The sequence below is a fragment of the Oryctolagus cuniculus genome, chromosome 18 (genome assembly GCF_051225735.1).
Source record: "Oryctolagus cuniculus isolate XC-2025 breed Fujian yellow rabbit chromosome 18, ASM5122573v1, whole genome shotgun sequence".
Classification (NCBI taxonomy): Eukaryota; Metazoa; Chordata; class Mammalia; order Lagomorpha; family Leporidae; genus Oryctolagus; species Oryctolagus cuniculus.
Window position 1 is genome coordinate 18,109,028 of NC_142884.1, and position 25,730 is coordinate 18,134,757.

The 25,730-nt window shown below is 41.1% G+C and overlaps 1 protein-coding gene across 10 annotated transcripts; it reads right to left on the minus strand.

Annotated features, from left to right (window-relative positions):
- On the minus strand, positions 1-25,730 carry LOC100347810 (uncharacterized). 10 transcript variants are annotated; one of them, XR_016224765.1, is made up of 7 exons: positions 25,392-25,696; positions 21,694-21,978; positions 21,277-21,359; positions 17,622-17,716; positions 8,490-9,788; positions 2,236-2,434; positions 1-271 (listed from the first exon to the last, which is right to left on the minus strand). XR_016224765.1 is itself a non-coding variant. In XM_070062353.2 (5 exons), the coding sequence occupies exons 4-5, from the start codon at positions 17,656-17,658 to the stop codon at positions 8,422-8,424; spliced, it is 1,404 nt and encodes a 467-aa protein (XP_069918454.2). In that variant the 5' UTR covers positions 17,659-17,716; positions 21,277-21,359; positions 21,694-21,900; positions 25,392-25,710; the 3' UTR covers positions 8,127-8,421. The 10 variants fall into 10 exon arrangements, 5 of the variants coding, with proteins under 5 accessions (XP_069918454.2, XP_089175417.1, XP_069918452.2 ...); XR_016224768.1 differs by lacking the exon at positions 21,694-21,978 and having other exon boundaries at positions 8,604-9,788; positions 17,622-17,720; positions 25,392-25,730; XR_016224769.1 differs by lacking the exon at positions 21,694-21,978 and having other exon boundaries at positions 8,772-9,788; positions 25,392-25,729.

Sequence of the window (25,730 nt, forward strand, 5' to 3'; positions counted from 1 at the left end):
TGCATGTACAATGACAACTGATTTTATTGAGCTTATTACCAGGAAATCTAGTAAGAGTAGGGCCTATCTGGCCCCTGGCTGGACCTTGCTTCCTCCAGGCCTTGGATTGTTAGGCTGGCATGAAGAGAAGAGTCATTTCAGTGTTCACAGGATGTTGGTAACAGGCCCACTGATGGGTATAGCATCATTACGGCGTCTTGGAGAGTTCCCTTGGGATCACTGGAAAAGTGCCTGGGCTGGCTTTACTGCCAAGGTACATACCAGAGATGGGCTGAAATTGAGAAAAAGTTCAGAGTAGAGAGCTGAGACAGACCTCCAGGTTAGTTCTGAGTCTCAGATATGTGTCTCCTAGTGGTTTCCTGGGTGAGTAATCCTGCTCTGAGACTGCAGTTGAGAAGGCTGGAGCAAACATAAGGTCATTTTCAGATCCCAGACAGGCAAAATTGCTCCTATTCCACAGGTAAGAAGGGCTTGGACCAAGGCCCCAGGCATCTCAGGATCTGTTATGGATCTGTTACGGAAGTGTGGAAAGCCTGCCTCAGGATTTGGGAGATTTTTAAGAATCTTTTTTTTTTTTTTTTTTTTTTTTTTTTTTTTTTGACAGGCAGAGTGGACAGTGAGAGAGAGACAGAGAGAGAAAGGTCTTCCTTTGCCGCTGGTTCACCCTCCAATGGCCGCCGCTGCAGCCGGCGCACCGCGCTGATCCTGGCAGGAGCCAGGAGCCAGGTGCTTTTCCTGGTCTTCCATGGGGTGCAGGGCCCAAGCACCTGGGCCATCCTCCACTGCACTCCCTGGCCATAGCAGAGAGCTGGCCTGGAAGAGGGGCAACCGGGACAGAATCCGGCGCCCCAACCGGGACTAGAACCCGGTGTGCCGGCGCCGCAAGGTGGAGGATTAGCCTATTGAGCCACGGCGCCGGCTAAGAATCATTATTAAGTGTGTGATTTTCAGCAGACATACAAAGACTTTAGGTTTGAGTTGGTCAGTAAAAACATTCAATTTATTAAATCTTTCAGATTTAGTTTATCAGTTCTCTTTAACAGAATATTCAGAAAACTATTAATTGTTCAATATTAAGTGAAATGCTAGTCGGTAATTTCAAACATTAAAAGTTGCCTTTAAAAAAACATAAATAAGCAACTATTTCTCGATACTTAATATTCCTAAATTAGTGAGATTTGGAATTAGTGAATATTGCTATAGATGTTAATTATTTCTGAAGATTTAGACATGAAAGAACTTCAGTGACAGCTAACATAGTTACTGGGATATATCTAAATATTTAAACAACCAAACTGGTGCTGCTTCTAGAGGAGATCTAGTGTCTAAAAATGTGTCGTCAAAAAACATATTAAATTTTTACTCAGGAGCTCATATAAAAAGATGCTTCCTTTAAGTTCATTTTAAAAATATAACATTAAAAACAAATCAACAGATATAAAAGCTCCTTTTAAAAGATAAATTCTATCTCATTTAATTTAAAAAAATTTTTAAAAGATTTATTTATTTATTGAAAGGCAGAGTTACAGAGAGGAAGAAGCAGAGAGAGATCTTCCATTTGCTGGTGCACTCCCCAAATGGCCGAAATGGCTGGAGCTGAGCCAATCCAGGAGATTCTTCCAGGTCTCCCATGCGGGTGCAGGGCCCCAAAGACTTGGGCCATCTTCTACTGCTTTCCCAGGCCATAGCAGAGAGCTGGGTTGGAAGTAGAGCAGCCAGGACTTGAACCAGTGCCCATATGGGATGCCAGCACTGCAGGCAGTGGCTTTACCCGTTATGCCACAGTGCCAGCCCCAAATTCTACCTCATTTTAAACCAATAACTATATCAAACCTGAATACAAAAGGAAATTACTAATCCTCTGCCTGCAGCACCAGTACTCCAGGTTCTAGTCCTGGTTGGGGCGCTGGTTCTGTCCCGGTTGCTCCTCTTCCAGTCCAGCTCTCTGCTGTGGCCCGGGAAGGCAGTGGAGGATGGCCCAAGTGCTTGGGAGACCAGGAGGAAGCACTTGGCTCCTGGCTTCGATTGGCGCAGCGTGCCGGCCATAGCGGCCATTTGGGGGGTGAACCAACGGAAGGAAGACCTTTCTCTCTCTCTCTCTCTCTCTCTCTAACTCTGCCTGTAAAAAAAAAAAAAAAAAGGAAATTAGATCGCTTCCTGTATAAATACATATTTAAAAAATCTAAATAAAAAATTAAGTAATGGAATTCAGTAAGCATCAAAAGAATATCATACCAAGGCCGGCGCTGTGGCATAGTGGATAAAGCTGAAGCCTGCAATGCATGCATCCTTTATGGGTGCTGATTCGAGTCCCAGCTGCTCCACTTCCAATCCAGCTCTTTTTGCTATGGCCTGGGAAAGCAGTAGAAGATGGCCCAAGTCCTTGGGTCCCTGCACCTGCATGGGAGACCAGGAAGAAGCTCCTGGCTCCTGGCTTTAAAAAAAAAAAAAAAAAAAAATTATACCATGGCTAACCCATATTTACTCCAGGAATGTTTAAAAATCATTGAAGCTATCAATATTAATTAATGTCAATAAATTAAAAAGTATATAACTATAGAAATGGATAATGAAATAGTACTTTAAATCAATGAGAAATTTTAAATATTGGAACTCACATATAACAGACTATTTCCCTTCAACTGAAAGCAAATATTAATTTAAAAAAATATATTTATTTTATTTTATTTGAAAGTCAGAGTTACAGAGAGAAAGAGACAGAAAGAAAGAGAAAGTCTTCCATCCACTTGTTCACTGCCCAAATGGCCACAACGCTGGAGCTGAGCTAATCAGGAGCCAGGAGCCAGGAGATTCTTCGGGTCTCCCATTAGGGTGCAGGTGCCCAATCACTTGGACCATCTTCTACTGCTTTCCCAGGCCACAGCAGAGAGCTAGATAGGAAGAGCAGCAACCGGAACTTGAAATGGCGCCAGCTTTACCCACCACACCGCAGTACCAGCCCCAGAAACAAATATTAAATTAATGTGAAAGGCTGGAAGTAATTTCCACTAAATTGGAGGAAAAGACTAAAAGGCTGATATCACTTCTAATGTACAATGTAGCTAAAGCCATTTCAATAAAAAAAATTATATAAATGTTATAAAAGTAATTTTCACTGTGACTTGCAGATAATTTGATGATATACAAAACCAAGGAGTACAATAAAATTATGAATAGAAATGATAAAAATATCTGTAAAGCAAAAAATATCATATAAAGATCCTGAACATGATTTTAAAAAATAACATCATAAGAGCCACCACTCTGGTACAGTGGATAAAGCTGCTGCCTATGATACCTGTATCCCATATGGGTACCAGTTTGTGTCCTGGCTGCTCCACTTTCAATCCAGCTCCTTGCTAATGGCCTAGGAAAAAACAGAAGATGGTCCAAGTATGTGGGCCCTGACACCTGCATGGTAGACCTAGATGAAGCTCTTGGCTTCTGGCTTTGGCCTGACCCAGCAATGGCTCTTGTGGCCACCTGGGACATAAATCAGCAGATGGAAGATTCTTTCTGTCTCTTCCTCTAACTCTTTCAAAATAAATAAATAAATCTTAAAAACATATGAATCCATAGGGGAGAAATGAATAAATGGGTAAAGAACAAAATTAGAAAAACCATAACAACATGATTGGCCAATGAAAATATGTGAAAAAAAAAAACAAAAAACAGTGATTAGAAAAATAAAAACTGGGGCCCGCAGGGTGGCAGAGAAAGTAAATCTGCCACTTGTGACACGAGCATCCCATGTGGGTGTTGGTTCATATCCTGGCTGCTCCACTTCTGGTGGAGCTCCCTGAAAATGGCTTGGGAGAAGAAGATGGCCCAAGTGTCTGAGTCCCTATCACCCACACTGGAGACCCAGATGAAGCTCCTGGCTCATGGCTTCAGCCTGGCTCAGCCCTGGCCATTGCAGTCACCTAGGGAATGAACCAGCAGAGAGAAAACCTCTCTGTCTCTCCCTCTCTCTCTATAACTCTTTCAAATAAGTATATAAATGGATGGATGGATGGATGGATGGATGGAAGGAAGGAAGGAAGGAAGGAAGGGAAAAGCATACTACAATTAGTACAGGACATATTTCAGTTTTGACTAAGTGTCAAATGTTACAAAGTGAACACGATGGCTATATATATATATATATATATCTCCAAGCTGAAAACATTTTCAACAAAAGTGTGAGAAATAAAAGGCTGTTTTAAAAACCATAAAAGGCCGGTGCTGTGGTGCAGTGGGTTAAAGCGCTGGTCTGCACTGCCAGCATCCCATATGAGTACCAGTTCAAGTTCCGACTGCTCCACTTTGATCTAGCTCTCTGCTGTGGCCTGGGAAAGCAGTAGAAGATGGCCCAAGTCCTTGGGCCCTTGCACCCACGTGGGAGACACAGAAGCAGCTCCTGGCTCCTGGCTTTGAATCAGTGTTATTCCAGCCATTGTGGCCACCTGGGGAGTGAACCAGCAGATGGAAGACATCTCTCTCTCTCTCTCCTTCTTTAACTCTTTCAAGTAAATAAATCTTCAAAAAAAATCATAAAAGATTTAAATACATGAGGCATACGTAAATGAAGATTATGTACAAAGATATTTCATTTTATATAAAAATAGCAGCTCTGCATTCAGAAAAAGCTGATGACAGGTCACGATGTGACTGTCTGCCATCCATCCAACCATGGATAATCACATGAAATGACGACTAATAATTCCAACCCTGGAGGCACTGTCTTTGGGTTTGGCAAACTTTCCCAAAGGCGTTAATCAGTATTGTGGATGGGAGTTACATGTTAACATTTAAATATATTCTTTACCAATGAATTATATTCATTTGTTCAGCTGATGTGAGCTTTTCATTGTTCCAAGGTAAGCATAGAAACCATAATTTTAAAAGCAATGTGTAAAGACATTTCTCTATATTTAACATGTACATTTAATAGACTGCAGGAGTAATACTACTCCATGACTTATATTACTACACAACTCAAATTATTATTCTGGTATTTTAACTGTAACATTTAACCTTGTTATGGGACAATGGTGTTAACTATCAGAGTGAATTAATAGTATACTGGAGGGGCCTGGCACCATGGCACAGTGGATTAATCTTCTGCCTATGGTGCCAACATCCCAAATGGGCGCCGGTTCTAGTCCTGGCTACTCCTTTTCTGATCCAACTTTCTTCTATGGCCTGGGAAAGCTGAAGATGGCCCAGGTGATTGGGCCTCTGCACCCATGTGGGAGACCAAGAAGAAGCACCTGGTTCCTGGCTTCGGATCAGCGCAGTTCCGGCCGTTGTGGCCATTTGGGGAGTGAACCAACGGAGGGAAGACCTTTCTTTCTGTCTCGCCTCACTGTCTGTAATTCTACCTCTCAAGTAAATAAAATCTTTTAAAAAAAAAAAAGTATACTGGATTCTCTAATAAACACATAGAAATGTGGAAGTGAGATAACCACACCCACACTGAAATAACTAAACTTTTAGAGTAGTATTTCCAGTTACTAATGAATAAAGTTTAATAATAATCTTAGTGATAATAATTGACTTCCTATACAGACATTAAGAGTTTATTTCCTCGGTTTTGCATGTCACATGCTTGTTCATTATGTTATCAATGCCTAGTAAGTAACGAGCACTGAAAAATTATGAAGACAGAATGATAAACAGAACAAAGTTCTGGTCTTCGTTCATGGTTTCCTGTATGCACTGAAGAATATTAAATTTCTAATGAGTAGAGGACTGTTAGCATTCTAAACTACTGCTATATTGACATCTGATCATCATTCCTCCCTGAACAAGTTCTAATTTCAGTGTTAACTTCTATTCAATTTAGGAATTATACATTAGATTTTAAATTTCAAAAAGGTGACAAAATATTGCCGTGTAGATTTCTAAATATAAAATGCTTCTATGATGGAGTGATCTAGCACTCATCTCTAGAATCCAATGATAGCATCCATACAAGTCGAGTATCCCTTGTCTTAACTGTTTGGTACAGAAGCGTTTCAGATTTGGGATTTTAGAATATTTGTTTATACATAATGAGATATCTTGCAGATAGGACCCAAGTCTAAACATAAATTCATTTATCCTTCACAACCCTAAATGCCTGGCATTGTCTGAAGGTAATTTTATTGTGTAACAATATTTCAGGCAACAATAGGCCACATTTACCATGCTGGTGCCATCAGACTGTATCAACTAGTTTTGTCATAGCTTGTGTAAGTATGCTACATGATCACACAATGATGAAGTTGCTTAGCAACACATTTTTCAAAAATAGTCCTGAAGTTATACAATGCACACTTGCATTTTTAGTTCACTTACATTTTAAGGTCATGTGTGGCACCATGTTTATACTCAAAAAGTGACACAGTTTGGAGCATTTCAGGTTTTGGATTTTCAGATTAGAGATGTTCAACCAATACTGGGAAAACTCAACATTGTGTGTTTTTTTAATTTACAAAACATCTACGACATTAAACCTCTTTAACAACTAGAACTATTAGAAACAGAAAAACAAAATAAATGATGCAAAAAGAAACAATTTTAAAAACTTAGAATGTGGGACATACAGCAAGATAACAATCCTGTACTGTTCAAAACTCTAAAGTCATGGAAACTTGTAGAGATGATGTTTTAAATCAGAAACTGGGAATGTTTTAGGATGTGCAGATACTCAACTCTGCTAGGGTGGCAATGAAAGCAGTCACACAATAAACTAATGAATGTGACTGCTACCTTAACACTCATTTTTTAAGTTCTCTCATGATTTTTTAAAATATTCTATTAGATTTTAGTCAGAAAATTTAGGTAGGCATAGGAAATTATATAAAATTTTTCTCAATTTCTTTTACATATATGCATTTTAATCTTATAATTCACTAGCAGTAATAAAGGAAAATACTTCAAATAGTATCTAATGCTTACTGAACAGAGACTACATGTGAGGTTATTTTTCATATTTTCTACATTCCAGTAGTAGCACTATAATGTAGGAATAGTTATCATCTGTATATTCCCAGGATGAAGAAATAGCTTGCTCAATGTCACACAGGCTACAAAGAATAGAAATCATAATGGTTTCTCCAAAATTGTTACATCAACAGGGGTTTGCCTGTCAACATTCTAAATTTCTGATATATAGGCATTTAATCATCACTCCTGGTTGAACAAGCCCTAATTCAATATGAACTTTTTATTTAATTATTGTTATATATGAGATTTTAAATTTCAAAAAGGTGACAAAATATTACCATACAGATTACTAAATGTGAATGTATCTCTACAATGGAGTGATCTAGTAGTCACCTCTCTATCCAAGTGACAGCATCTACCATTAATACAGGTTGAGTATACCTTATGGATTTTTTTGTTTTTGTTTTTTTCTTTTTGACAGGCAGAGTGGACAGTGAGAGAGAGAGACAGAGAGAAAGGTCTTCCTTTGCCGTTGGTTCACCCTCCAATGGCCGCCACGGCCGGTGCGCTGCGGCCTGCGCACCGCGCTGATCCGATGGCAGGAGCCAGGTACTTCTCCTGGTCTCCCATGGGGTGCAGGGCCCAAGCACTTGGGCCATCCTCCACTGCCTTCCCGGGCCACAGCAGAGAGCTGGGCTGGAAGAGGGGCAACCGGGACAGAATCCGGCGCCCCGACCGGGACTAGAACTCGGTGTGCCGGCGCCGCAAGGTGGAGGATTAGCCTAGTGAGCCGTGGCGCCGGCAGATTTTCTTAAATTTAACAATAATTTATTTGGACTGGATGGATTTTATAAATAAAGCATAAAAAATAAGAACTGGGGCCAATGTTGTAGCACAGTGGGTTAAGCTGCCGCCTGAGACACCAGTGCCCCATAAGGCTGCAGGTTCAAGTCCTGGCTGATCCACTTCCAATCCAACTCCCTGCTAATGCACCTAGGAAAGCAGCAGAAGATGCCCAAGTACTTACACTCTTGCCACCTATGTGGGAGACTTGGATGGAGTTGAGTTCCTGGTTTGGGTCTGGCCCAGCCTTGGCCATTATGGCCATTTGAGCAGTTAACCAGTAGATGAAAGATTTTCTCTCTATATATAACTCCGCCTTTCAAATAAATAAAATCTATTTAAAAAAAAAAAAAACACAAAAACTAACAGCATTTCTAACTTCTCTGAATTTTCTTTTAATGCAAATATACTGAAAATAATAAAGAAACATAAATAAAGCTTTCCTATGTTATATAAAAATATGGTATCTGGATGTAAATATTTGGATGAGTTAAAAAACTTGAAATATTATTTATATTCTCAAGGGTTCTCACCAAACTAATGCTTTCTAAGAACTAAACCATACCTAAAAACATTTGCACATTCTTTCCTAATTGTTTCTCAATGTAATAAATATACTGTATATCATCTAGTAAATACATATGCCTTTCCACAGCCCTTACATTCTTAAAGTTTCTCTCGACTATGAATTCTCCGGTGTACTTTAAGACTTGAACTATGCCTAAAGTACTTACCACACCTGTCACATTCAAAAGGCTTCTTGCCACTGTGAATACTCTGATGTAGAGTAAGTCGTCCACACACGCTAAAGGCCTTCCCACATTCCTTACATTGATAGGGCTTCTCACCTGTATGAAGTCTATGATGTATAATCAGTTGACGGCGACTCCTAAAAGCCTTCCCACAGTCTTTACATTCATAGGGCTTCTCACCAGTATGAATGCGTTGATGCTTAACAAGGCTTGAGATATAACTAAAAGCCTTCCCACATTCTTTACATTCATAGGGTTTCTCACCTGTATGAATTCTCTGGTGCATCCTAAGGCTCCCACCATGTATAAAGGCCTTCCCACATTCTTTACATTTATAGGATTTCTCACCAGTGTGAATTTTCTCATGATGAATAAGTACTGAGGTATGATTAAAAGCCTTCCCACACTCGTTACATTCATAGGGTTTCACACCAGTATGCGTTCTCTGATGTGGAATGAGCTGATAGACGTGACTAAAGGTCATCCCACATTCTTTACACTCAAAGGGCTTCTCCCCAGTGTGAATTCTCTCATGTTGAACAAGATTTGAAGCACGACTAAAGGCTTTCCCGCATTCTTTACATTTATAGGGTTTCTCACCGGTATGAATTCTATGATGTACTCTAAGATCTATAACACGACTAAAGGTCATCCCACATTCATGGCACTCGTAGGGTCGTTCTCCAGTATGAATTCTGTCATGTTGCATAAGGTAAGAGGCTTGACTAAAAGCTTTTCCACATTCCTTACATTCATAGGGTTTCTCCCCAGTATGAATTCTCTGGTGGATTTTAAGTCCTCCACGTTGACTAAACGCCTTCCCACATTCATGGCACACATAGGATTTCTCACCAGTATGAACTCTTCGATGCTGAGTTAGGTAAGAGGCACGACTAAAGGCCTTCCCACACTCTTCACACTCATAGGGCTTCTCACCTGTATGAATTCTTTGATGAACCCTAAGGTCTATACTACGACTAAGGGTCATGCCACATGCTTCACATTTATAGGGTTTTTCACCAGTATGAATTCTCTGATGCTGCAGAAGGTTGGATGCACAATTAAAAGCTTTTCCACATTGCTGACATTCATAGAATTTTCCACTAGTATGAATTTTCTGATGTACTATAAGGTCTGTATGATGAGTAAAAGCCTTCCCACATTTGTCACATTCATAGAGTTTCTCTCTGTTATGAATACTCTGATGCAGAGAAAGAGGTGGACATTTTGTATAAACATGCACTTTTCCAGAACTGATTACTTCTTGCCTTGATTCCAAATCTAAAAAAAAAAAAGAAAACATTTTGTTAAATATTCTATACAATTTTTAAAATCTCTAATTAGAGGTAAATACTTGAAAGCACTCTATATAATTTACAATAGTTACTGCAACAAATGTCTCCATGAATTATCACACTTCACTACAATGATTAAATATACTTTCTTCTATCAGTTTTTATATAACATAAAAAATTAAATGCAACATTTATATTTTATCTTCCTCTAATTACATTTTTCCTTAAAAATAGGTGCTGTGGTTCACTCCTTCCTATGCGTAGCCATGTGAAATTGTTGTTGTTAACCATATCAAAATATTGAGTTTTCATTACCTTTGCTGAGGCTTTTCTTATCCATTCTACAAATTCTCCATTTTCTTTATTCCTTTCTACCTTTTCCCAGGTCCTCTCGCACTTTCCATTTAGCCACAGCTGGCCATCGTGGTAATTCTCAGAAGTGTTTTAAGGAACTTTCACACACGTACTAGTTACAGTTGCTGGGCTTATGCTCTACTTAAAATCTTATAGAATTCCGAGTATTTGAACACTTCAAAAAATTAGGCTACATAATGAAGGAGTCTAGAAAAAGAATAGCCAGGAAATATATAGAAAAGAATGGAAAGATTTATACTGGAGGATAACAAGGTATAATAAGGAATGCCTTGAGCAAGTTCAACAGTTCTAATGCATCATTTAAGGCCATGAAATAGCTCACTGTGAGTACAGGATACTGTCCAAAGACTGAAATAATATAAATAATATTCTCTCAAAGATAGTATCAGTAGAAATTAATCAGAAAATCAAAACTCTCTGTATGAAGACAGAAATATCCTCTCCAGAATAACTGTTGAGTCAATATGAACTAAAAATCGATGAAGAAAAATTATAATAATAGAAAATAAGTATATGATAGAAATTTAGGCATTCAACACTCAAAGAATTCAGATTCAACTAATTAACTCAATAAAAATGAAATAAATGTGAAGGATCCAATCACAAACTTTAGAAAATAAAAGCAGAAAAAAATGATAAAAGCAAAAATATAATGAGGTGGAAAGCTGTAGTGCTAAATAACTTAAACAGGTGGTGCCTAAAATTTTTAGTAAGTAAAATAGTGGGAGTAAAGCCAAGAAAAAAAAATAACAAGGGGGGAAATGTGCAATAAAAATAATTTGCTCAATATTATGCATAATTCTGAATTTTATCATGAATACTTTTGAAAATATAATGGAATGGTACATTCCCCGGTAAGTCCACTTAAATCCATCTTTTCTCTGACAAAATGCTAGATTAAAAAAAAAATCAACTACCTGAGATTAGTAAATAAGAGTAAACAAAATAGAATTGTGGGGGCTGGCACTGTGACGTAGCAGATAAAGCCTCCACCTGCAGTGCCGGCATCCCATATGGGCACCAGTTCAAGTTCTGGCTGCTCCACTTCCAATCCAGCTCTCTGCTATGGCCTGGGAAAGCAGCAGAAGATGGCCCAAGTCCTTGGGCCCCTGCACCCACATGAGAAGACACAGAGGAAGCTCCTGGCTTCAGATCAGTGCAGCTCCAGCCGTTGCTTGAATGGAAGACCTCTCTCTCGCTTTCTACCTCTCTTTCTCTCTCTGTGTAACTCTTTCAAATAAATAAATAAATCTTTAAAAAAAATAGAATTGTGGAGAAGAGTCAAAAGTTTGAACAGTGAGCTTCATTGGTCTGAGTTTCCTGCTATTTTATCTATTACTCATGGCCTTGTTCAAAGCCTGTTTTGGTGGAACAGGGTTGTGAAACACCAACATATTTCTTGCTATAGAAAAGAAGGTAAGAAGCACTAACAAATTGGAAAGGGAGGGTGGATTATGGTGGAGAATATTGACCAAAGTAGGTTTTCTAATTTTAGGTATGAATTAGTATAAACCCTGGCTTAATGCTAAATCACACATAAATAGAAAGGACGCAATAGAAACTGACAAAGCCTTAGAGAAGAGAAAAAAAGAATAAAACAGGAATTAAACCACTGCCTGAAACATGAAGATAAAAATTAGACTCAAATTTTATTTCTTTTTAAACTGAAAAGTATCAACACACAAACCTACCAACATTCTCCAGAAGAATGAACACAATTCAGAATTGATCAAAACAAGCATTCACACTGTCCAAGACACAACTCAGAATCATTCTGCACACACAGAACCAAAAAAAGGCGGACTACCCTTACAGGAAGGCAGATCACAGATGCTAACCCTGAGATGTTGGTATTACCAAATACTTATATGCAGCTATTTTAGTTATAGTCTATGCGATACAAAAAACACACACTTTTAAACTGAAATGAGAGAAAATATAACCTGAAAAAGAAAAACTGTATCAAGAGAAAATGAAAATTGTAGAACTAAAGAATATAATTTTAGGGCTGGCACCGTGGCGCAATGGGTAAAGCCGCTGCTTGCAGTGCCAGCGTCCCATATGGGCCCTGGTTCGAGTCCTGGCTGCTCCACTTCCAATCCAGCTCTCTGCTATGGCCTGGGAAAGCAGCAGAAGATGGCCCAAGTCCTTGGGCCACTGCACCCACGTGGGAGATCCACAAGAAGCTTCTGGCTCCTGACTTTAGATCAGCAGAGCTCCAGCTGTTTGTGGCCAACTGGGGAGTGAACCAGCAGATGAAAGACCTCTCTCTCTCTGCCTCTCTGCTTTACAAATAAATAAATAAATCTTTTTTTAAAAAAGAATATAATTTCTATGATTGCTGGATGAGCTTAGAACAGAAATGACAGAGTAAATGGTATACTTCATAGGACTATAACAGATGGTATTCAAAATGGAATTTATAGATGATACAGGTTGAATTATTTATAAAAGAACTTCAGGGATCTGTGGGAATATATCAAAGGATATGGCTGGAATAAAAAAAAGAAAAAAAGAGAGAGGGGCCAGGGGCTGTCACTCCGGCACAGTGGGTTAAAGCCCTAGCCTGAAGCACTGTCATCCCATATGGGTACTGGTTCTAGTCCCAGCTGCCCCTCTTCTGATCCAGCTCTCAGCTATGGCCTGGGAAAGCAGTGGAAGATGGCCCAAGGACTTGGGCCCTTGCACCCACATAGCAGACCCGGAAGAAACTCCTGGCTTCAGATTGGCGCAGCTCCGGCCGGTGTGGCCATGTGGGGAGTGAACCAGTAGATAGAAGACCTCTCTCTCTCTCTCTCTGCCTCTCCTTCTCTCTTCTGTGTAACTCTTTCAAATAAATAAAATAAATCTTTTTTTTTTTTTTTTTTTAAAAAGAGGGATATAAAGAGCTGTGGCATAGTGGGCTAAGCCTCCATCTTTAGCACCAGCATCCCACATTGGCACCAGTTCAAGCCCCAGCTTCTGCTCTTCCGATTCAGCTCTCTGCTATAGCATGGGAGAGCAGTAGAAGATGGCCCAAGTCCTTGGGCCCCTGCACCCAAATGGGGAGACCTGGAAGAAGCTCCTGGCTCCTGGTTTCTGATGGGCCCAGCTCTGGACATTGCAGCCATTTGGGGACTGAACCAGTGGATGGAAGACCTTTCTCTTCTCTCTCTCCCTCTTTGTCTATAACTCTCCCAAAGAATTAAATATTAAAAAAGAGAGAGAGAAAAAGATAGAAGCCGGCGCTGCGGCTCAATAGGCTAATCCTCCACATAGCGGCGCCGGCACACCGGGTTCTAGTCCCGGTCGGGGCGCCCGATTCTGTCCCAGTTGCCTCTCTTCCAGACCAGCTCTCTGCTGTGGCCCAGGAGTGCAGTGGAGGATGGCCCAAGTGCTTGGGCCCTGCACCCCATGGGAGACCAGGCTCCTGCCTTTGGATCAGCGTGGTGCGCCGGCCGCGGCGGCCATTGAAGGGTGAACCAACGGCAAAGGAAGACCTTTCTGTCTCTCTCTCTCACTGTCCACTTTGCCTGCTAAAAAAAAAAAAAAAAAAAAAAAAAGATAGGAAAAATATTTGAGGATATAATGGCTGGAAATATCCCAAGTCTGGGTATTTTAATCTACATAGTTACATAGTTTAATTTGGGCATTTAATGTACATAAATTTGTAGATTAAAGATGCCCAGTGATTGCCAGATAGGAAGATGAAAAAAAAACCACATCCAGACATGTCATAATCAAACTGCTTAAAAAACAGATGAAACAATCTTGAAAGTAGAGAAAAATTAAATATGATATTCAAAGGAAAAATAATTCAAATGGTATAGATCACTCGCCAGACATTGTAGAGGTCAGAAGAAAATGAACAGGATATTTACAGTGATGAAAAGATTGTCAGCCCTGAATTCCAGCTTCATTGAAAATATCACTCAAGAATGAGGGTGAAATAAAGACATTTTAAGATAAGGTGAAATTGAGAGGATCTGTTATCAGCAAAATTGTTCTAGAAGAAATACTAAAGTAAATTATTCAGGCTCATGGGAAAGGATGCCAAAGAGAAACCTGAATCTCTTCAAGAATGAAAACAAGTAACCAGAAAAGTTAAATAAATAAGATCATTTATTCCCCTCTTAATTCTTTAAGACATGTATGACTGTTGAAAGCAAAATTTAGAATACTATATTTATGGTGTTTGCAATGTATGTAGATTAGAAGGCGAAAGGTGGTATAAAAATACTAACAGCGCAATATTTTTTTTGAAAGATGTATTTATTTATTTGAAAGAGTTACAGAGAGAGAGAGAGGTGTCTTCCATCTGATGGTTCACTCCCCAGTTGGCCGCACAATTGGCTGCAACGGTCGGAGCTGCGCCAATCCGAAGCCAGGAGCCAGGAGCCAGGAGCCAGGAGCCTCCTCCGGGTCTCCCATGTGGGTGCAGGGGCCCAAGGACTCAGGCCATCCTCTACTGCTTTCCCAGGCCATAGCAGAGAGCTGGATCAGAAGTGGAGCAGCCAGGTCTTGAATCGGTGCCCACATGGGATGCCAGCGCTTCAAGCCAGGGCATTAACCCTCTGCGCCACAGCGCCAGCCCCAGGCACAAGATTTTCATAATAAATTTTATAATAAATGGTACAATATCAACTGTAGATTATGAAAATTTGGATATATTGTAATCTCTATGGCATACATTAAAATAAATTAATCAGAGATATAGCATAAAAGATAATTTTTTTTTTTTAATTATAAGAAAAGTCAGCAAGAGATCTAAGATGGTTGAAGAGACAGCCCCTGTGCTACCTCTAACACAGAGAAGAACCAGAACAACAAAGTGAAGACCATATTTTTAGAAGACAGACTGGGGGAAAACTTCTTTAAAGAGACTTGGAAAGCAGCAGAGAGAGGGGAACAAGGCGTACAACCCATGCTCTGGCTCCATGGCCAGGGGAACTCCTACTTGCCAGGAAAAGCTAAGTGGGAAAGCTCAGCCATCCCTATTGTGGTTAACAGACAGGCAATCCTACCACTACGAGATTCCACAGTCCTCAGTGGTTTTAATCCAGTCAAGCAATTTGACTGGGCTCCAAGCAACAGGTTTGCTCCAAAAAAGGAATCCATGGGGGCCAGTGCTATGGTGCAGTATGCTAAGCCTCTGCCCGCAGCGCTGGCATCTCATCATGGGTGCTGGTTCATGTCCCCAGTGTTTCTTTTTCATTCCTGCTCTCTGCTTACGGCCAGGGAAAGCAGCAGAAGATGGCTGTGTGCTTGGGCCCCTGCACCTACACGGGTGACCCAAAAGAAGCTCCTGGCTCCTGGTTCTGGATCAATCCAGCTTCAACCACTGCAGCCAGATGGGGAGTGAACCAGTGGATGGAAGACCTCTCTCTGTGTCTCTCCCTCTCTGTCTATAACTATGCCTCTCAAATAAATAAATAAAACATTGAAAAAAGTAAATAAAGTAATCCACATTGTCTCCCCCTTTGAAAGCCCCAGACCCAAGCTGATACGGCAGTCACTGCAGACTCCTTTCTGTCTTAGGGTCCAGCAGGTAGCCCCATCACAACCAGAAGCCTAGGGAGCCAATAAACTTCACAAGGCACACAGCAGGACTCTCTGTACTTTGGAGCTGCAAGACTGCTGGACACAAGCCCCAGAGCTATGCTTGCTCACTCTGTGTGATCGAGGGAAGTTCCCCTCCACTTTTTGGAGCTCAGTGCTAAGTGGTAGCCAATACACAAGCCCAAAGGCCAGATCTGAGGAATTTCACTTCTGTGTCTCTTCGTTCAGGGCTCTGGGGAGGTGGTTATGGCTTTACCTATGTTTGTCCTGTTGTAGGGTAATTTTCTTCACCATATACTTCACCACCTGATATTATTTTTTCTACTTCTTTATACATTTATTTTACATCTTCCTTAATATTTACTAATACTCCCATTTTATATGCCAAATATAAGAATGAGTATATTTTTAGGCAACAGAGCCACATATATAAATCTAAGAAAAGAGGATCTCGAATCAGTTGAATCCAAGATTGGTAAAATGTTACACTAGGGGAGCCTACACTGTGGCGTAATGAGTAAAGCTGCCACCTGCAGTGCTGGTATCCCATATGGGTGCCAGTTCAAGTCTCAGCTGCTCTTCTTCTGATCTGGCGCTCTGCTATGGCCTGGGAAAGCCACATAAGATGGCCCAAGTGTTTGGGCCCCTGTACCCACATGGGAGACCTGGAAGAAGCTCCTGGCTTCTAGCTTTGGATCGGCTCAGCTTCAGCTGTTGTGGTCATGTGGGGAAGGAACCAGAAGATAGAAGACTTTTCCCTCTGTCTCTCCCTCTCACCGTCACTTAAATATTTTATTTATTTCTTTGAGAGGGAGAGTTACAGACAGTGAGAGGGAGAGACAGAGAGAAAGTTCTTCCTTCCATTGGTTCACTCCCCAATTGGCCGCAACGTCCAGAGCTGCGCCGATCTGAAGCCAGAAGCTTCTTCTGGGTCTCCCACGCAGGTGTAGGGGCCCAAGGACTTGCGCCATCTGCTACTGCTTTCTCAGGCCATAGCAGAGAGCTGGATTAGAAGAGTAGCAGCTGGGACTAGAACCGGCGCCCATATGGGATGAAAGAGCTGTAGGCAGAGGATTAACCTACTGCACCACAGCGCCGGCCCCCAAAAAATCTTTTTTTAAAAAAATATTTATTTTTTTGCCATGGGAGACCAGGAAAAGCACCTGGATCCTGGCTCCTGCCATCGGATCGGCGTGGTGCGCCGGCCACAGCGCGCCGGCCGCGGCGGCCATTGGAGGGTGAACCAACGGCAAAGGAAGACCTTTCTCTCTGTCTCTCTCTCTCACTGTCCACTCTGCCTGTCAAAAAAATAAAAAATAAAAAATAAAAAAAAAGATTTATTAAAAAAATATTTATTTTTTTGAGAGGAAGAGTTAAAAACAGAGAGAGGGAGAGACAGAGAGAAAGGTCTTCCTCCTGCTGGTTCACTCCCCAAATGACTGTTACAGCCATAGCTGAGCTGATCTGAAGCCAGGAGCCAGGAGCTTCCTCTGGGTCTCTCATGCAGCTGTAGGGACCCAAGTCCTTCAGCCATCCTCCACTGCTTTCCCAGGCCATAGATTGGAAGAGGAGCAGCTGGGACTGGACGCAGCACCCATATGGGATTAACCCACTGTACCACAGCACCAACCCTTAATAAATACATCTTTACACTAGGAAAGACAGTGCCCATCACTTAACTGGGATGGGAAAATATGAGAATAAAGAGAGGAATGATTAATTCAGGTAAAGAGGAAGGTCAATGGGTACCTCATATAGAATATTTATCTCCCCTCTAGATCACAAGGCACTCCTCTACTGTGAATTGAGATTTCTAACCAATATTCCAAATGTGTGTTACTGCCTTGAGCACTTGGGCTGTTACCTACAGAGACAGCTAACTGCAGCCAGAATTACTTTTACTTACCAATACACCATCTTCTTGTTTCTTCCCTTAAAATCATCCAGGGCTCTTTTCCTTGCTCTAATAATGTGATTACGTCAGGCTTAGAAATGGAATATCTGGCTTATAAAGAAAAAAAAGTCACATGATCGAGAAAAAATACGCAGTCAAAATTATACTAAAATAAATGTCAAAATGATATTGAGTAAGATTCTGGAAAACAAATTAAAGAATAAGAAATCAGTTAAGCAGAACAAGCTTTTTTTTTTAAAACAATTTACACACCTATATCCTTTTTCCTTGAAAGTACAAATAATATGCAGCTCAACATACAGATTCTGTACGCTGGTATCCATTCCTGCTTTACCATATTCTGGCTGTAGGTGAACTTGGGTAAGTCACTTAACCCCATTGTTCAGTATTTGCATTTGGAAAATGAGGATAATAATATTAAGGTTGATGGATTTAATAAGAATGAGACCATACGGACACACACACATAGCACTTGGAGTATTATCTATAGTAAAAACAATGCTAACTATTTTTTTTTTTTGACAGGCAGAGTGGACAGTGAGAGAGAGACAGAGAGAAAGGTCTTCCTTTGCCGTTGGTTCACCCTCCAATGGCCGCCGTGGCCAGTGCGCTGTGGCCGGCGCACTGCGCTGATCCGATGGCAGGAGCCAGGTGCTTCTCCTGGTCTCGCATGGGGTGCAGGGCCCAAGTACTTGGGCCATCCTCCACTGCACTCCCTGGCCATAGCAGAGAGCTGGCCTGGAAGAGGGGCAACCGGGACAGACTCCGGCGCCCCGACCAGGACTAGAACCCGGTGTGCTGGTGCTGCAAGGTGGAGGATTAGCCTAGTGAACAATGCTAACTATTAATATCATTGCTTAACAGTACACAGAAGAGATACCTACAGAATATCCACTCCATTTAAAGTGTAATGTTTATAGATTACATCAACCCACAAATCAGATTCAGTTGGTCTTAGGAAATGGAATGTGTGTGCTTCAGTTTTAAATGAATTCTGCTGATCCAATCCATCACTATATGTACATCAATAAAGGTTTTTTGATTATTAGAGCAATTGAAGACCTTCTGTCAAACTGATCTCCTTGCAGGTGTATCAAATAATATAATGGAGTATCTACATTTAGCATACATAAATAGGAAACCATAATCATTTGTCACTAATTACACAATATTAGAGTTCTTCAAAAAGTACATGGAAAATGGAATTAAAGACAAGTTTGGGCCAAGCACGGGGATATTTAGGGAACAAGTCAGTGGAGGGAAGATCTCTCTGTCTCTGTCTCTTTCTCTTTTTCTGATGCTTTGTCTTTCAAATAAATAAATCTTGAAAACAAAACAAATTGGCTTTGGTGCCAAAAAAAAGTGAAATCCATACTTTTTCATAATATGCATATATATGAACTTCCTGAAGCCACTGATCCTACTCTAGGCCTTCCTCACAAAGGAAAAAAGCAATTCCAAGTAGGACCAGAGAAAGCTTAAACATCACTAAAAGACAGGGAAGATGAATGTGTTTAATGGAGTTAGAATTTCTTTGGAAAAAAGTGGAAAAGAAAAGTAGTAGTTTCCTAAAAGGCAGCCCTGAAAATTAAGAGTAGGAACAAACATATAAGCTAGAGAGAAGATTCTAAAGTACCCTAAATTACTTGAGGCAGAAAATGTACCCAGTGAGACCAAGTTAGCATAGTTCTCCATCATCACATCCTGGTATAAGGTTTTCTGAGTAAGGTTAAGACATTCCCATTCCTGCCGAGAGAAATCTACAGCCACATCTGTGAATGTCACTGATCCCTGAAATGGAAAATCCGCATAATATTGGAAAAATGAAAGGAGTATTTTCAAGAGGGATGGAGAGGAGATAAGGCTAGTATTGCAGGGAGTGAGCAATATGGGAAGTATGTGGGCCACTAATCTGTACTTTGAGAGGGGACTGAAGTAGAATGTATATGTATTTTTAAAGATTTCTATCATAAACAAAACTATGGAATGCTTTTAAATGGATAAACCATTTGGGACTAGATAAAATAATGTCTGCCTATTAAATAGTGAATATAAGCATAAAGTGTGACTGCTATCTGTCACATAAATTTGCTAAAGTACACGAGTTGCTGGGGAAAAAGTTTTTGAGAAAAAAATGTAATCACATTTTTTTTTTTTCAAAATACAGTATAGGGCTGGCATTGTGGCACAGCAGGTGCCAGTGACCAGTGACCACATGGGATGCCAGCACTGCAAGTGGTGGCCTCACCCACTATGCCACAGCACTGGTCCCCCGCTATCATGTTTTAAGCTGTTCTACTCAGATTCGCATAACCATAAACCAATAGTAGCCTCCAGCCAATAGCTAATGAAGAATTTCGGTCTTCAGTCCAACAGTCCGTGGGGAATTGGATCTTTTTTAACAACCAATTAAGTCCGGAAATACAGCCACTCAAAATTGAATCTAATGATTGCAGGGGCAGGCATTTGGTACAGTAGTTAAATTGCCATTTGGAATCTCTACATTCCATATCAGAGTATGTGGTTTGAGTTCTAGCTCTGCTTTCAATCCAGCTTCTTGCTACTGTACACCCTAGGAGGGTGGCACATGATGGCTCAGGTACTTGGGTCCCTATAACCCAGAGGGAGATCTGGCTCCTGGTTTCGTCTGGCCTAGTCCTGGCTGTTACAGGTATGCGGGGAGTAAACGAGTAGATAAAGATCTCTCTAAAGCTTGCTGCCTGCCCCTTCTTCATTCTTGCTATCCTTCTCTTTCAAATAAAATGAAAATAAATAAAACTGTTTAAAGAATGACTAAAGCCCTTACCCACACCTTAACTGCCTTATAAAAGACTCATAGCCAGGGATGTAAGCTAAGCTATGCCTGGATTTCTGATCCCCAGAAATTATAAATTAAATGCTATTTTAAATCATTAAATTTCAAGGTAGTTATGTACCATCTCTCACCAAACATCTGCTTACGCTGAGTGTGGTCAGCACCTTCTGTGTAGGTTACCAATGTTGTGTAATAACTGACAACAAATACACTGAGTAAAAGAATCCTGAGGAAGGATCATGAGTTATAATCATAGCACCCATTATTTATAAACATAGCACCCCACTATGTCCCATTTAACAGAATCATCTTGGTATTTCTCTCTCAGGGACTTCCTACCAAGATCTATGACCTCTCAGTCTAGTCTGCAAGTCCCAATCATCCACTAACCCACACAAATCAAGAAATTACAGCCTACACTGAAATTCGGTCAATCAATACTAAATTTCTGCCTTCTCTACAGGAAATTGCAAGTCAATGAAAATTTAAGTTGTGTCATAGATGGCCAAATACAACCATTGTCTCTATCTCACCAAACTCGGCTTTACTCAAAAAACGTCAATCTTTACTTTAAATGACTTAATTCCATCATGCATCATGGCATCTAAGACATGCTGAATTATCTGGTAATTATGTGATCACTAATAAGTTTAGAATGGGTCACATAAGAAGGATGCTGGGTAATTTGGCATCACAGTTCACTGCAAGAACAAGAGCTGGAAACAGGTTATTCAAGGGGCTTCTGGTAGGAAAGCTTAGGTAAACTAACAAAAATACTTACATAGCCAAAACACACAAACATATTTTAACAAAGAAAAAAAATCAACTTACATGCGCCATGGTTTTAGATCTGCAAGAGCAGATCAGTCCTGAGGGTCACGCTATCAGAAAAGCACAGATGCCGATTGTCAGAGCTGGGAGAAGAGAAAGACACTGAGACCAATATTGCTTTAATGTTCTTGAGTGACTTTAACTTACTTAATATTGCTCTTATACTCACATATTTCAGATTCCAAAATATTTGCTAAAACACATAATTCGTAAACTTAAGGGTCTGGATAAATAAAGTTCCTCTCCCAAACCATAAGTGTCTTCCCTGGACAAAGTCATAGAAAAAAGACACTTTTGCCTTGAGGACAAACAGGCAACTGTAGACCAGTGATTAAGCAACAGAGTCCTACTTGGAGTAGACTTTCCTTCTATTCCACACCTCCCAAGACAGAAAAGGGCCCTCATCATGCAACTCACAACTTCTTGTGGCTTGGGAATTGAGTAAAATTGGCTTAAGATGCTGAAGCCAGGGGGCCAGTGCTGTGGCGCAGCAGGTTAATGCCCTGGTCTGAAGCACCGAAATCCCACATGGGCGCTTGTTCGAGAACCGGCTGCTCCTCTTCCGATCCAGCTCTCTGCTATGGTCTGGGAAAGCAGTAGAAGATAGCCCAAGTCCTTGGACCCCTGCACACAAATGAGAGACCAGGAAGAAGCTCCTGGCTCCTGGCTTCATTTCGGCGCAGCTCAAGCCTTTGCGGTCATCTGGGGAGTGAACCAGCGGATGAAGACCTCACTCTCTGTCTCTACCTCTCTCTGTAACTCTGTCTTTCAAATAAATAAATAAATCTTAAACAAAAAAATGCTGAAGCCAGAAAGGCAGTGTTCACTATTTTGAGTCTGAGAAAGCTTACTAGTTAAACACATACCATCATTATACTAACACAGACCATTAAACAGACCATCATTATACTAGAATATCAAGTAGACATCAAACGTAAAGTAGGGAAAATACTTATATTGCCAAAAGAAAAAGGTGAACCAACATAATTATAATTGTAAAATACACAGACACATCAATCAATAGAGACAAAGATTAGCAGACACACTATTGAAATCAGTAGATAGGAAAGTTTGGAAGGTTATAGGAACATTTGTTAACAATGTTTTTCTTTTTTGTTTGACATTTTCTTTTTAAAACTGTTTTCCTAATTATAATAATGCCCATAGGTTAAACTTGAAATCAGTGTTCTTTTTGGTTTTGTTGTTAACAGGAAGATACTCTCCAAAAAAGAAAGGGACTTGCAGACAATTCCTTGTTCTCTAAATTTAGGTTGTATTATGGAAAGAACGGCTTATCTTTGTTTCTTTTGGATCCCCCTATCTGAAATCACTTGATCATTTCTTCTCACATATAATAGAGCTCTGTCTAGACAACATGGGGAGAAGTCCCAGAGTCATATCTTTTTTTTTTTTTTTAAGATTTATTTTTTATTTACTTGAAAGGCAGAGTTACAGAGAGGAGGAGAGACAGAGAGAGAGAGATCTTCCATCTACTGGTTCATTCCCTAAATGGCCGTGGATGTCTAGAAGACATCATAACCTAGCTGACAGGTTTAGAAACAAAATAAACCTTTCCATTGAGAAGCCCTAAAATACAGCTCTGTGGGAGACCATCATGAATTCATACAAGAGTACCCAGGAGGTTGGTGTGTGGTGCAGCAGGTTAAGCCTATGCCTACAAGGCTGCCATCCCTTTTGGGTGCAGGTTCAAGATCTGACTGCTGCACTTCTGATCCAGCTCCCTGCAAATGTGTCCGGGAAGGCAGTGGAGAATGGCCCAAGTACTTGGGCCCCTGCACCTGCATAGGAGACCTGGATGAACTTCATGGCTCCCCGCTTCAGCCTGGTTCAGCTTTGGTCGTTGTGGCCATTAGGGGAGTGAACCAACAGACGGAAGATCTCTCTCTGCCTCTCCTTTTCTCTCTGTAACTGCCCTCCAAAAAAATCTTATTTTTTTTAAAAGATTTATATATTTACTTGAGAGGCAGAGTTACAGACAGAGACGGAGAGACAAAGCTGGGCCAATCAGGAGCCAGGAGCTTCTTCTGGGTCTCCCACATGGGTGCAGTGGTCCAAGCACTTGAGCCATATTCCACTGCTTTCCCAGGCCATCAGCAGAGAGATGGATCAGAAGAGGAGCAGCTGGGACTCCAACGGGCGATCACATGGGATACCAGTGCCACAGGTGGAGGCTTGACCTACTATATCACAACACCAGACCCAAATAAATCTTCCTTAAAAAATGTTACAGCACTCTGGGCCAGCGCTGTGGTGCAGCAGGTTAATGCCCTGGCCTGAAACATTGGCATCCCATATGGGCACCGGTTCAAGACCCGGCTGCTCCTCTTCTGATCCAGCTCTCTGCTATGGCCTGGGAAAGCAGTAGAAGATGGCCCAAGTCCTTGGGCCCCTGCACATGTGTGGGAGACCCAGAGGAGGTTCTTGGCTCCTGGCTTCGGATTGGCACAGCTCCAGATGTTGCGGCCAACTGGGGAGTGAACCAGAGGATAGAAGACCTCAGACCTCTCTCTCTCTCTCTGCCTCTCCTCTGTGTAAATCTGTCTTTCAAATAAATAAATAAATCTTTTTTTAAAAAAGATGTTACAGCACAAAATCCATTTATGGCTAGAGATTGCTCAGAATTGGCATAATTCATTCATATCGTGATTGTTGCTATAAGCAGACTAAAGTACTTTTCCAGTGAATTCACAAGATAGGTCATCTAAACCTTTCCCAGTGGCCTCCTGCATACAGTCTTAGACTATTCCTATTCAGATTTTACCTTAGTTGATACATACTAGGCATTATCAAGGAAATAAGTCTCTTCAGTGACTATAATGCCCCAAATACTACAAATTCCATGTCTACCATACAGATGACATTTGTTAAGTGTCTAAATGTCGACAAAATTTCACATCTAGAAATGTTTTTTTAAAAAAAAACTATAGAAGAATACAAGATATATGCACAAGGATGTTCATGAGAGTATTTCTGATAACTGAACATTTAAACAAATATCTCACAGTAGGAACAAGTTAAACATATTTTGGTCTGCTAAATTGTAACATATTATGCCATCACTGGTAACTATCACAATAGCCCATTTCTATGGTGGAAAAAAACTTTAACTCAGTGAAGAAGCCGGGTTTTAAAAGGCACAAGTTAAAACATGATAATCTATTGAAATTAAGACCACAGGCTCTGTTGTTACTTTCAGGAATAGAAAATAGGCTTTAGCTGTGAAAGTTAGTAACAGCTTTGTGCCTCTGTTTCCACATCCCTGCAGAGAGAAGATGAGAGTATCATATACTATATGATTGTTTTGACAAGGAGATAATCCACACTAAAAAGTACACTACCCTGGTTGATCTACGCTATTATTACTGATGATGAAAATAGTTATATCTTCCTTAATCAATCATTATACAATAACGCTAATATTGATGACTCCTGTTTTGCTTACAGTAAAATTTGTTTCTTGGGGTTTGCTTTCCTTATAATCCCAGTTTTTAAAATTCCGGTGCATATGTGTATATATGTGGAGAAAGAGAAAGAGACAGAGCGGGGTATCACACAGGAAAGGATAAAATTTCCCTTTCCCAAGGCCCCAGCAACTAGAGACCAAGAAAAACCTCATCCAGCATTATGAATCTCTTTCAAGAACATAATATGATAAAATGGAGAATCTCCACAAAATATGAAAATTTAGGTGTATTAAGTATTGCAATCTTTGGAAATATTGTTTGTACTTGCAATATACATGGACATCAGATATTGCTGTCATTTTCTCTGAGAGTAACCTTAAAACTATAAATTACTAATTCTGAAAGTATGTCTCCGGGTAATTACATTAGATAATCTTTCTAACATATAAAAGCGTTGTAAATAATCAGAATAGTTTTCCTAGTCAAATGATTATTTGTGGTTTACAGGACACAGCAGGGAACCTGGAACCTGGCGCTCACGTCGCCCCCGCACAAGGACAACCATGCACCTGCCAGCCTCACACTCGCGCCCACCGTCACGGGGCACGGCGTGGCCTCTCGCCCCACTCCCGGGCTGTCTCCCCCAAGCTGCCGCTACAGTCCCCGCAGCTCAGGCTCCCACGGACCTACCTGAGGGGCGGGCATACACGCCCGGATCGCGCTCGCGACCCCGCGCTTTGAGCGCCTGCCGCAGCCCCCTCCCACCGCCACGCAGGTTCCCGCGCGCGCGGGGAAATCTAGGTCCGCAGGGTCCTTTCCTCAGCGACCCACACCAACTCCTTCCTCAGACTGAAACAACTCACGGGCAGCGCGCGAGCCGAGAGAAGGAAGCCAAGTTCTCTCCCGAGCCCATGCCCACGTCACCCGGGGGGGAAACGCAGCCCTGGGTCCGAAACCCTGACAAGAACCCCCGGCGGCGTCCTCCGGTTTCGCGCGCGCCGCCCACGGCTCGGGCCCCAGCGCCTTCTG

Bases quoted from the DNA above. Each gene is read 5' to 3' on its own strand.
- LOC100347810 (XM_070062351.2), bottom strand. From the start codon at position 17,658: ATGATTTTAAGGGAAGAAACAAGAAGATGGTGTATTG. The intron at 9,789-17,621 runs GTAAGTAAAAGT...TTTTTTTTTTAG, and splicing joins AACAAGAAGATGGTGTATTG to ATTTGGAATCAAGGCAAGAA.